This window comes from Atta cephalotes (assembly GCF_000143395.1).
Source record: "Atta cephalotes unplaced genomic scaffold scaffold00007, whole genome shotgun sequence".
Taxonomy (NCBI): Eukaryota; Metazoa; Arthropoda; class Insecta; order Hymenoptera; family Formicidae; genus Atta; species Atta cephalotes.
In genome coordinates, this window is record NW_012130071.1 from 3448411 (window position 1) to 3461831 (window position 13421).

General features: G+C 31.9%; 1 protein-coding gene across 1 annotated transcript in view; it reads left to right on the forward strand.

Moving 5' to 3' along the window:
* Window positions 1–12721, forward strand: part of LOC105626926 (neuronal acetylcholine receptor subunit alpha-7-like) — a 245998-nt gene extending 233277 nt beyond the window's left edge. The window contains exons 6-12 of the mRNA XM_012208218.1: window positions 2791–2866; window positions 4736–4930; window positions 7817–7903; window positions 8426–8535; window positions 10152–10263; window positions 11086–11483; window positions 12554–12721. Of these exons, the coding sequence (XP_012063608.1) occupies window positions 2791–2866; window positions 4736–4930; window positions 7817–7903; window positions 8426–8535; window positions 10152–10263; window positions 11086–11483; window positions 12554–12721 (1146 nt within the window). The remainder of the gene's footprint in view (window positions 1–2790; window positions 2867–4735; window positions 4931–7816; window positions 7904–8425; window positions 8536–10151; window positions 10264–11085; window positions 11484–12553) is intronic.
* Window positions 12722–13421: the final 700 nt, after the last annotated feature.

A 13421-nucleotide genomic window follows, 5' to 3' on the forward strand; every position in this document is an offset into this window, starting at 1 on the left:
TTCCAATCTATCCTGTCCCGATGTTCTCTTCTTCGACAGACGTCGAACTTACGAATTTTCCAATCTGTCGTAAGCACGTCGGTACTTCCCGTCGGTATGGTCTCGAGACCCGGAAATAATTCAAAGCGACGGCGTCGAGCAGTTTGATTAGCGTCCAAGAACGAGAGAAAGAGGAAAACAGTAAGAGAGAGAAAAGTGAAAAAGGGAAGGAGAGAAAGAGATAGAAAAGCTTCACTGTTTGCCAATGTTCGCAAGAAATTCCTTTCGTGAAATTCCTAAGAATGGAGCTTTGAGTAAAGTACTCCGATCGCGTAATGGAGGCGCATTTCCCATCATCTCTGATGCAAGGTGGGATAGCATTCCCGGGATTGCAATTCTCGTTCATCTGTGAATAATGTTGAATAATTATTTATTTGAAGCAAGCGAGAAAAATCTGTACAAAGTAATTTCATAAAAAGTATAAATGTATTGTAATAAAATTACTCTCTTTATTGTAAGATATTTAGTTATATTAGTTATATTTCTGTTTTTTCTATTTTAATTAAAAAAATGTTAATTGAGTAAATGCATTTTTATATGTGTCGTTTGATAATAGATTTGCTACTCTTAAAAGTTAAAATAATTAGTTTTCAACAAATTTTAAATTGTGTGACCCATAAAAAAAAATATAAATTTACAAATAACATATAATGGGATGTCACATATTGTCAATTTTAATTTGTTCTTTGATATTCTTTGAATATCTTGATATTTATATCTTTCGCTAGATCAAAATTCTAATTGAAAAAATTTGTTATTTGTAAATTTTTATGTTTTTTTTTAATCATATACAGTTTAAAATAATTTCTATATATTTAAATATTAAATTTTTTCGCGTTAATGTTTGCACAGCACTTTGTTGGAGACTAATTATTTTAATCTTTAAGAGTAGCAAATCTATTCCTATCATCAAATGACTCGTGTAAAAACGCATTTACTTAATTAATATTTTTTTCATTAAAATACAGAATATAATTAATACACTGCGAATAGAAATAATAAAAAATTAAGCTATAATGCATTTATAAAAATTTCTAACTTTTCTTATTTTATTGTATATTTTATCAACTTCTTTTATCAAGAGATTTTACAAAAAATAAATAAAGCGCGTAATGTTAAAACATTTTATGGAAAATGCTTGAGACCTGTGGTTTGTACATCAGATTTGTATAAGTATACTTCAAAAGTAGCACTATATAAGCGTAAAATGCACTTGATGTTTGGTCGAAATACCACTGGGATGGTAAATGCCATTTCAGAGTGAATCGCAGGAAATTTACGAATCATAAGACGTATTTAGAAGATAATGAACGTGAGAATGCGCGATATTCAGGATTCTCATCTACACGCAATTTCTCTATAGTCTTTTATTCGTATAATTCAACTCACTCCATAAGAAAGAAATTTTTTTAGTGTTTTTGTATCGTAAAAGCAAAATTATATACAATATATTAAGATTTACATTTTCTTAAAGAAATTTTAAATAAAAGAATATATGTAACTTTTTAATTATCTCTTTTTATAAATTGAGTTGACTGATAAATAAATAAAATACATTGTGGCTTAAATTAATTAATTAATGATAAAAAGTAGTTACGTGAAAATATCAATTTATAAAATTATTTTATAAAAGAAGTAGAGATAAAAAAGTATGTCATGATGTGTTGATTTCTTGATATTTCTCATAAAGTAATATTCAAAATTATAGCAGTAAAATATCCTATTTAAAAACTGTGTTTTGTATTACAATAGATGTATTACAATAGATGGCAACTATATGGCATGCTAATGTTGTCCGATTACGATAACGATAACTTTGCTAACTACAAAAGTTTCGCGTTCAATTTATGTATACCGATTTATCGTGTAAACGTGTATTTCTGCCACACGACCAATGTACGTACCTAGCAAGTCCTCAATTGTTGAACGTGCAACTTCGGAATAATTAAAATTGAGGATGCGAATTACACGGTGTGCCAGGCAATTCGAGAACGCTCAGGAGTTCATTAACGAGGACAATAAGCAGAACAAAATGGAAACAAACGAAGAGAAAAGAAAGTAAGATAACGGAATATGCCAAGATTTTCTCGAGCTCAGTTCGATCCGCTGAATACAAACGAGATGCAAAACAGACTTTTCGATTTAAAATCGTCCATTCCCATTTATTATAACAATTCGCCCTTAGATATTAATTCGTCATAGATTGCTTCCGAATGTTACACAAACAAAGTTTATATCGGTATTCAAACGGGCAGAAATCGCGGAAAGTTTGCGAAAACTTTACATAGAGCTACGTAAACATACATATATGAATTTACATGAACATTAACAAGACTACATGAAATCAAGTCTATAAATCAACAAAATAGAATAAAAAATATTGTTCACGTGTAATGTTTTGTTGCTTTGTTATTAAATTCTTAAAAATTTATGCTATTTGTATCAATTATTTTATATAAATAAGTAATAATATTTCTAAAAGTTTTTAGAAAATATGGTACATATTTAATAATATAAAATTTGAAGAGAAAAACTAAATTGTAGTAAATTAATTCTTAAATATGCTCAAAAGTATAGTGTAAAGAGAGTTTTAGTTTTAATATATAGTAAAATATTCTTTTTAAAGAAAAGCTGATAACTTTTGCATCCTTGCCATACTGAACAGACTTTTCCGTAGCTTTTGAAACAGTCGTCTTACATGGCACGGTTGCAATAACTTTCTTCTAATCGACTGTCATAAATTGTCGACAGTTGGATCTGCAGCTGCAGGACGAGAACGGAGGTGACATCAGCAGTTTCATCACTAACGGCGAGTGGCATCTGTTGGGTGAGTTTTTACAGTCCTTATCGGGAACCGTTCACGTCGTCACGCCCGGATAGTTTGCCCCGGCGCCGAAAGTGATTCCCGGCCGATTAGCAATTCTAAAGTCTTGCACAGCTACGGGCGGATGATCAATCGTTTCGCAAATCGGAACCGGTATTGATCCTCACTTTGTCCCTGTCAAAATTGCCTGCATCTGGGTCAGGCGGGACGTAGCGGTTCGCTCCGCGTGCGTCCGAAGTTTAGTGTTTTCGCTAGCGAACACGTCGGGCAATCGGTAAAGTGTCGCAAGAGAAATTGCTGCTTGCTTGATTCGAAGAGCGAATAATAGTTCGTGGTAGTTGCTGAATAATCGTTGGAGAATCGAAGGGCAGATTTAAATTACAATCTTTCACTTCCAGATGTTTATACTATTATATTTGGCAACTTGTTTTATTCTTGATACATACAAAATAATTGATGGATCTTTAGCAGCTACACGAAAGCTTTTAGATTTGCAGTATCGGACTTATGAATATGTAAAAAGAATTTTCAAATGTAAATCTTATACGAATATGTTTTTGCATTTTATTTCAATATTTTATATGAAATGAGTTTTCGTATATTGAAACCCACTATATGTATAAATATATTTAAAGAAATAGTTCACAAGATGAAATTGATCTACATTTTAAAGATTAATTTTAAATTCAAAATACGTTTTTAATAAATGCATGAATAATTTATTACAATATTTTGTAATATAATGTAAAATAATATATATTTTATAAAGATTAATAAAATAAAATAATGATAAAGAATCAATTAATAACATTTTTTGATAATAAGAACTTCCAATTAGCATTTATTAAAAGAAAAAGTTGTAATCATAATTCATTCAATTACATATAATGTAATGGTTTGAAAATAAACTTATATACGGAACTCACGCAATATCCGTATTGGAATTGTAGAGCAATGATAGAAACATCTGGTTTGTGTTTCTCTCTCATAATTGCGAGAGAGATTACATTACAATTATGATATATTGTCCAATTATGTGTAATTCGCCATTGATAAATTTATTGTAAACGTAAGAAATGGTGTGGCACCTTTATTGTTCCTCCAACGCAGAAATAAAAGCATTTGCTCTCTCTTGGCGTATCTCGTGTATCTCTCGAAAAATTGTACGATGTACATTACGCGTGGGAATAGCGTAGGTCGACGTATACGTGCAGTGTATGAGCCGCAGTTATGAGACTTGTGGTAGAAATGTATCTTAAGTAACTGCAGCTGCAGCAAAGCGCACTAGTTTGTACCCAGAGGAATAATGTAAGATAGAATCTTCCGTTTTTCTTTGCCCTGTTGCACGGGATAATTCAAGGAGCAGAAAAGAGAAATTTTTCGCTTCCAACAACCTTTTGTTACGTTCGAGAAAGCACTTCGTTTTATTGACAGTACGTCGATTGCCCATGTACGTGTACGATGTCATATTTAAGTATTATTCGATGGAATATTTACCTGAGAATTTTAATTTAATAACAATTTCTAGTTTATTGTTTGTTAGAATTGTCAATTAAATTATATAAATTATATATATTTTAAATTATATATATATATATATAAATATATATATAAATTATATATATATATAAAATGCAAACATTTTATAACTTTTATAATTATATATAAATATTTATAATCTTTATTTAAAGCTTTTTATATTTAAAGAAAATCCATGGAAATTATATATGCATTGCATTCATGTTTCTGACTTTTTGCTTGCATTCTAAAGACTAGAATTAAACGTTATACTTATGTAATACTCATAGTGTGACGCATGCACTTGGCGCGAGACGCTACCATGATATAAATTTTTCTTTTTATCTTGCTCAGGGGTACCCGGTAAGAGAAATGAGATCTACTACAACTGCTGCCCAGAACCGTATGTAGACATCACTTTTGTCGTCATCATCAGAAGACGCACACTCTACTACTTCTTCAACTTGATCGTGCCGTGCGTCCTGATTGCCAGCATGGCCGTCCTCGGGTTCACCCTGCCGCCCGATTCCGGCGAGAAACTCTCCCTCGGTAAGTTTAAACTCGATGCAAAACTCCGATTGCCCCCAACAGCCCGTAAACGCTCTCGCGATTAGGCACGTCCCTGTTTGCTAAGAGCATCAGACGTTTGCACGATTAGACCCGACCTAGTTCCGGTTGGCAGGCGCTCCATTCGGGCACCGTGAAGAAACTATTCTGTACCGTGTCGTCACAAGTTTCTTTCGCGATCGTGGACCGCGAAACTTTATCGACATTTCAACGTGTGGAAATTTATACCAACAAAAGTTCGTTACACTACACGAAACCTTGATTTATTGACAAATTCCAATTGTAATTTTACATTGCTATGCAATTGTATAGAGAATAGTCGACTATCGCAAGATGTGTGCATGTTGCACAGAAATTACAAATATATATGACACATTCGCAGAAATATTGTGAGGAAAAGTTGCTTGTAATAAAAAAAATATATAGATTTAAATAAAGAAAATAGTTTTATTATCTTTTATTTTATTATAAAAAATTAAGAATCGATTTCTGTAATTATTTTTAACGTTCTCAACTAGACTTTTTTTTTCAAAATATCGATCGTGATACAGTTATAATATACAGTTAAAGTGGGATGAAAAATTATCACAATCTAAAAATGATTGATTGATGGTAATTAATATTAAATTTTAGCTGATAATTTTTCTAGGAGAAAAATGTTCAATGAAATCTCTCAATAATATTCAATATAATTGAACTCTTTCAGACTTCCTCTTGCATATAGTTGTAATATTATAATTAGACATAAATTAAAAATTGAATAATTTTTTAACACATTCTATTTAATCTCGATATTCTGAATTATTTTCTTAAAATATAGACTATAAATGTAATTTATATAATTAAAGTGGATAAAAAATTATTATGATCAAAAAATAGCAAATGATTGATTGATGATAATTAATATTGTAGTTTAACTAATAATTTTTCTAACAAAAAGTGTTCGATAAAATCTCAACAGTATGCAATGTAATCAAGCGCTTTTAGATTTGTTCTTGCATGCATAATTGTAAGTCTACAATTGTAGATAAAAATTGTAGATTAAAAATTAATTATAATTACTTTTTATCACATTCTATTTAATCTTGGCATTCTCACTTGGATTATTTTCTTAAAATATAGATCATAAATGTAATGTTTAGAGTTAAAGTTAATATAGAATAAAAAGTTATCATGATCAAAAAATAGCAAATGATTGATGGATGATAATTAATGTTATAATTTAACTAATAATTTTTCTAACAAAAAATATCCGATGAAATTTCAACATAATTAATATTGTAGTTTAACTAATAATTTTTCTAACAAAAAATGTTCGATAAAATCTCAATAGTATGCAACGTAATCAAGCGTTTTTAGACTTTTTCTTACACGCATAGTTGTAACATTGCAATTGTAAATATAGAAAGATTGCGTTATTTTATTGTTTCCTCGTAAGCATGATCGTTGTGGAATTTACCGAGAAGCCGGATGCTCGGATGAAATCCTGCCTCTTACGGCTTAAATCGTTCGGCTGCATAATTCCGATTCCTTGCCTGCCTCACCTCGCGCTGCCATGTAAACGCTCCTGTGATTAGAGCCGAGGTGCAGGAGTTCCCTAAGCGCATCGAGCGTTTATGCGATTAGATTTCGCTTCGATCTCGATTGAAACGGCGCCCTGGCGCGCAAACTTCGGCAAGCCTTCTATTCAGCTCGTAGAGTTTCTTCGAGCGTACAAGCGCGTTGCTGAATCTCCATCGAATTCGGAAACGATTGCGACAATCGTCGTCACCGATGCGGAGATACGATGACAATGGAATGACAATGCCGAACAATTGCAGATGTCTCCATTGCATTTCCTTAAAGTTTATAATTGTTCGTAAATCGAGATACAATAAAATTGACTCTACTCAGATGCATTACAGTTGCTGGCTCAGCATTAACAGTGACATTTATAGACAAGAATATCATGCATTGAAAGTTTTATATTTGCGTAGTTTTTTCTACTAAAAATAGAAATAGATCAATTAATATTATAAAAAAAGTTAAAGGTACAGAGCATCTAATATTAGATCGTTTAATTAATTGCACTTTCTCTTTGTTCTATAAGATATAATCTCTTAAATTTTTATTACTTAGATTATCATTATTTATAAATCACCTTAATTGATCACAATATTGACGTAATGCAAGTTTTTCAATACAAAGTAAGAATTTAAAACATCCTATTTCATGAGAAAACAAAATGAGATAGAAAGAAAGAAATATAACTCATTCACAATTGACTTTCGCGTTTCTACGGGACTTAAGGGCAACTCTTAACGTGTTATTGTGAGTCTCAAAAAAGCTCGAGTAAGGTCTGATATTCAGATGAGGCATCTGCCTCATGCCGTGAATGCCGTAGCGTTTTGAAAGTCTAAATAATTTGAAAGTGCCTCTTAACGCGACACGGTGATTCGCGAGTGAGCGGTACTAAGTTCAAAGCCTGAGTGTCGGATATTTAAAGTACTTGGAGTGCAAACGGTCTCTGAAATTTCTTATTCAAGATCAAAACAAGATTAAAACTAGGAATCAACAAAATTCTCATTTATTTTTAAGAAGATATTTTTCTTTATAACATAGATTTTTTTTATATATATATATATATTATTTCCTTTATATATTATTTCCTTAAAGAGTATAAACAGAATTGTAAATAATTTATATCATCTGATATGGCGAGGTCGAAGATCATTATCGTCTTAGGCTGAAACTCGAAGAGCTTTTAGCATAGAATTGTTATGCGTTGGCCCTTCGAGCGTTCAAGGACTGAGGGTTGATTTCGCTTGGTCTCCTCAATTCACTCGACTTTAACAATAATTAATCGAAGCTAACGAACCTCTTTTGCAGGGGTAACCATTCTCCTGTCCCTTACTGTGTTCCTAAATATGGTTGCCGAGACAATGCCGGCGACATCCGACGCCGTACCGCTTTTAGGTGAGCGCTTTGTTTTAACTAATTTTTAATGTAATTAATATTTTAATGTGAGAAAGCAGCGTAATTGATCACTTCTATTGAGAACTATTTAAGAAAAAATAGAAAAAAAATAAACAAAGATTTATATTCGCATTCTTCTAAGACAATATTCCTCGGTATAATACCTGCTGACGCAATTAATACTCTTTGATTAGTTAAAAGTTAAAAGAATTTATAGGAATATATTATATGTCTTTAATATTGCTCGTTTTAATACAAATTAGTGCAATTTATTTTATTACATATTTTAAGAAAAATGTTAATTTTATTATATAACTGCATTTAATATGCAATTATATTTAAAAATAAAATGTATATATTTATTATAAAATATAAATATATTTTTATAAGTTCAGATAAAAGAAAAGTAATTGGACAATATTAATGCTAATGAATGTTGCTTTGAATTTTAAACATTAAATGCGATTGTTTGTTAATTTGGTTTAATTTTAAATAGTATTTTTATTTCTCGTTATTTTTCAGGGACGTATTTCAATTGTATCATGTTTATGGTGGCCAGTAGTGTGGTCAGCACGATTCTCATCTTGAATTATCATCATCGGAATGCTGACTCCCATGAAATGGGTCGATGGGTAATCTTCTCCGATCGATATCAAAACATTTAATATAATATTATGATAATTATAATTACATCGCTTCATTAGTATTGGTTAATATTAGTTAATTATTTTTTGAACATAGTTGCACCATAAATATAACTTTTCTCAACAGATTTGTAAAACGGATTTATTTTTATTAAAATTTAAATGACATTTATCGAGATACATTTTCAGCAATAACGTTAATGACACATTCGTGTTGAGATAATAAGATAAAAGCAATGACTGATTTTGCCGGCAATTATAAAGTTAATCGGGAGAAAACAAAATACATTAATATCCGGTAATGTAAAAATCAATTTAAATCAACAAAAGAAATGTATGAAATTTTATTCAAAATTTCTTATTTATTTGGCTAATTTTATCAATTAATCTATGTTTTATTCATTTTATCTTATTTTAAAAATCAATTTTTATTAATATTCTATGAATTTCTTGGAAGTGCATTATCTAGTCAAACAATTTGTAAACGTTCTTTTTATTTGCATAATAATGACGAAAATAACTTTGTTGAAGCTTGATTTAATTCGTCACCGGTGTTATATGATTTCCGTATGTATCGGTAGATAATTATGGTTTTAATTAAAATGCAACGCACCACCGCCGAAGCTGATACATTGTTCTCTTTTCATCATGAATAAATCAGAAATTTTATGGGCGAATAATTAAGGGCCATTCTGCCGAATGTGCAGCGCGATAATAAATCATGTATAATCGAATTTTTCACCGGACGTCACGTTAATTAGAATGTAAATTTTGGAGATTGATTTCCCGCGCGATCAGATTTCTGCGAATGAAACATACGCATCTAAGTTAAATTAAACAAATTGTGAATTATTCACAATAATAAAGTGTCAAGAAGTTTAATAAAAAAAGAAATGAAAGGAATGTACATTTACAAGAATTTTTTTAAATTTAATTATTAATTTATTTTGGATTAATATGATAATTATTGTGACAATTATATTTTAATAGTATTAATTTGATCCAAACAAACAATAGAGCAAAAATTTAAAAAGAACTATTACTATTAAAAATAAAACAGAAAAATTGTAAACTTTTGTTTCGTATAATTGGATTTGATTATGTTATTGTACAAACATAAGCATATACACATAATAAGGCTGTGTTCCAAAATTTACTGCCAATACTGAAAATTTATAGTTTATGTTACATCCACTATAAAGGACCCCGCACCAATTTTATGGGAAAAAATGTCTTTCTGCGGATTTGATTAATTTTTGGGTTTGTTGTAATTCTCTTCATTCTGAACAAATATCTCAATATGCAATTTTCGCGCTACAAGTCTTGAAAGCCCAGTAATCATGTAAAATCTGGATCTTTCAAGGCTTGTAGCATGGAAATGGCTCATAGAATCAAATTGTATCCATTGAGATATTACAACATATCCAAAGAATAAAGGAGAGAACTACAATGTATCCAAAAATTAATCAAATTCGCAGAAAGACTTTTCCAAGATTGATTCGGAGTCATTTTCAGTAAATTTTGGAACACAATTTAAGTAACATAGCACAAATATTGAAATATAAATTAGACTATATCGTTAAATTTTTTGAATTGCATTACAGGTTAAATTAATTTTCCTGTATTGGCTACCTCGCATACTCGGTATGTCAAGACCAGGACAGGAAGAACAAGACAAGGAAATACAAAAGTCTCAGAAGCCATCTCCTGTCACGGGTAAGATAATTTTAAGTACACTCATCAGCTAAAAGGTTGCAACACTTCTTTCCAATGGATTTCGGACTCTAGCCTATTTACTGAGCAATTGGTTCTTACTTATAAATCTAATCATTTCAACCGTTCTAGCAGAACTGAAACTCAGAAAAAAAGTGTTGCAACCTTTTAGCTGATGAATAAATAATTATAAATCGTAGAGGAAATAATTGCTTAATAAATAAATTTCAAATAGATATTGATTATAAATCAGATAGGTTTTAACCATTAACAATCTTATTCAAGTGAGAGGTCTGTATCAGCAATAATGCATTTATCTGCTGTGTTAATAATTATATATATAATTTTTTTCTTGTAATTTTCTTAGTTTGAATTAATAATTCCTTTGAACCTTCACGGGTATTTATTTTAAAAATGTAATAAAGAATTCGATTGGAAGCACTAGTGCGTACTAGTGCATATTAAAGTCGTATACTGATTTAATTTGAATATAAAAATGAAATACAAATATTTTAAATTATGAAATAAATATTTTAATAAAATAAATATTTTAAATTATGAAATAAATTATGAAATAGATATTTTACCTATTGTACTATAATATACTAAAATGTATTGAATATTTCACAATTTAATCGATTTTTATGTTCATTTATGAACATAATTTTACATTATTTTATGTACGATGACTTTAATGCGCATCAATGCGCACTGAGTGCGTCCAATCGAATTCGCTATAAGGCAACCCCCTCCAAGGGATTATCGCCGTGTCGTAATCCATTGCTGATGCCAATAATTTAATAAATTGTTTCTTGGATACCCCAGGTGCAAGCAAGTCGTACGGTGATCTAGAGCTGCACCAGAGGAGTAGTAAGTCCCTCTTGGCAAATGTCCTGGATCTGGATGACAATGCGCTGGCGTCTCACAACAATTTGCTGAACAATGTGTACAGCACACCCGGACCTCATCACGCGCACGCGATGGGTCACGGTCACAGTCACATACACACGACGCCTCATCATCATCATAGCCACGCACCCACGACGCCACACCATCAGCATGCGACGCCGCTGCCGCATGCATCATATCCCCATCAGATTTCGCATACGCCGCATCATCATCCACATCCGCAAGACGCGCCAGCGCCGCAGGTCGAGACGATACTCCAGAATGCGTGCTTTTGCGCTCGTTACGAGCTTGTGCTAATCTTGAAGGAGATTAAGGTAATAACTCGAGTCGACAATAGAAAGAGTACTTTCTAAATCTTATGAAGCAAAATCTCGCTTGAAGAGATTGAAAATTTAGTCTATCTTGAAAAAAACAGTGAAAATACGGCCACTCTTGTTCAAGAGTAGCAGATTTTCATTCTTTTTAAAGTAAGATTTACTCTTTAGGAACGAAATTCACTTCTAAGGAGTGAAATCTATCTCTTTTCTGTATGTAATACCAGGATAGATAAAATCCTAAAGAAGAATCAAATTTAAGAATGGTCGTATTTTTATTCTGTTTTCAAGACAGACTAAATTTTCAGTTTCTTCGAATGAGATTTCACTTCTTGAGATTTAGAGAGTAATTTAAGATTTTCTTCTTTCTTTTCTAATTTTGATGTTATTAAATTTGTTAAATATTTAATTCCAAAGATCTATATATAAGTTTCTAAATTCCGGAAATTCTAAAACTATAGGCAGAGACCGGGGAGACTTTTAATTTTTTTGAGTGGAGTACTTCATTTAAAGGGAGGGAGGGGAGGGAGTGATTTTAAAGTAACACAAATATTGCATCTTTTATTGTATGTGCGAAATATATTTCTACATATACACCCCAGTCAAATATTGTTTTTTGTCAAATTACTCAATATTTTTTTTAAATTTGTCAAAGATTAACACATTTTCTAAATACTCCGAATTCTGAGTGTGGAATTCAATACCCACAGAAGCTCTGGGTATGGAAAGCTCCATATTCTTCATAAAAAAGTCTTCTCTGTAACTATAGGGCCTCCTTTGAGTCGATTGACTTGATGCTTCTGAGATTCTGAGATCTTAAAGTTTCAAGATAGACATAAAACCCGATGGTTCGTAAGTCTTAAGATTGTATCTCAGAAAGCTACAATGTTTTTAAATCCCAAGATTGCAATGTTCCAAGATCTGTTTGAAAAGTCTCAAAGTTCGAAGTTCTTAGTTGAAAATCTCTCGTTTAAAACTTTGAAATAATGAAAAAAGAATTCAATATCAGTCAAAATCTTTTTCTAAAAACCAATCAATACAGTTTTGATGAAATAACAATTCTGTTTTAGATGATAACGAATCAACTGAAGAACGAGGATGAAAACACGAAGATCTCGAACGACTGGAAGTTCGCGGCGATGGTGATCGATAGGATGTGCCTAATCATTTTTACTCTGTTCACCATCATCGCTACCATCACCGTCCTGCTGTCAGCGCCGCATATTATCGTCACGTGATTCAGAAAAGCCAGTCTGCCGCCGGTGGTTCCGGGGCCGACGAGGATTGCGTGTCGGGCGCCGGCATCGACGGACGCCGCACGTGACGCTCTAATCGAGCGTCCACCCTTAACCGATTTTCGCCAGATCGGGTTAAAGGGTGTTCATCTTCGGATTCGCACGCCGCTTCGTTTCGGAGACCTGCGCGTTAGGAAGAAAGCAATACGGGGAGTAACTTCGTTTCTTTATGATACATATAATAATACCAGTAAAAATAAAAATAATAACATTATCGATAATGAGAATAACGATAATAGTGTTAATAATAATTACGTAATAGTAACGATAAAATTTTATCATATAATTATCCCACGAGGACGCCTTAGCGAAATACGTTGACACACCGTTTATAAATGGCGCGAGCACACGCGTGGAAGCAAAGGACACGCGGGAATATAGTATACGCGAAGAACATGTACACTGGTTTGTTACAAGCATCCCTGAGAGCAGTCGATGTGACGAACACTTTGTACAGATGAGATGGAACATTTTATCGCGAACGAGTTAAATAATTAGTTCTATAAAAGATCCAATTACGAATTTTCATAGAGATAAGTAACGTTCGAATCCAAAAAGAGTATTCGACTCTGTCCTCCACGACTACTACTTGGGGATGTATCACACATACAACACATACACACACGCATGTAACATCATGCGA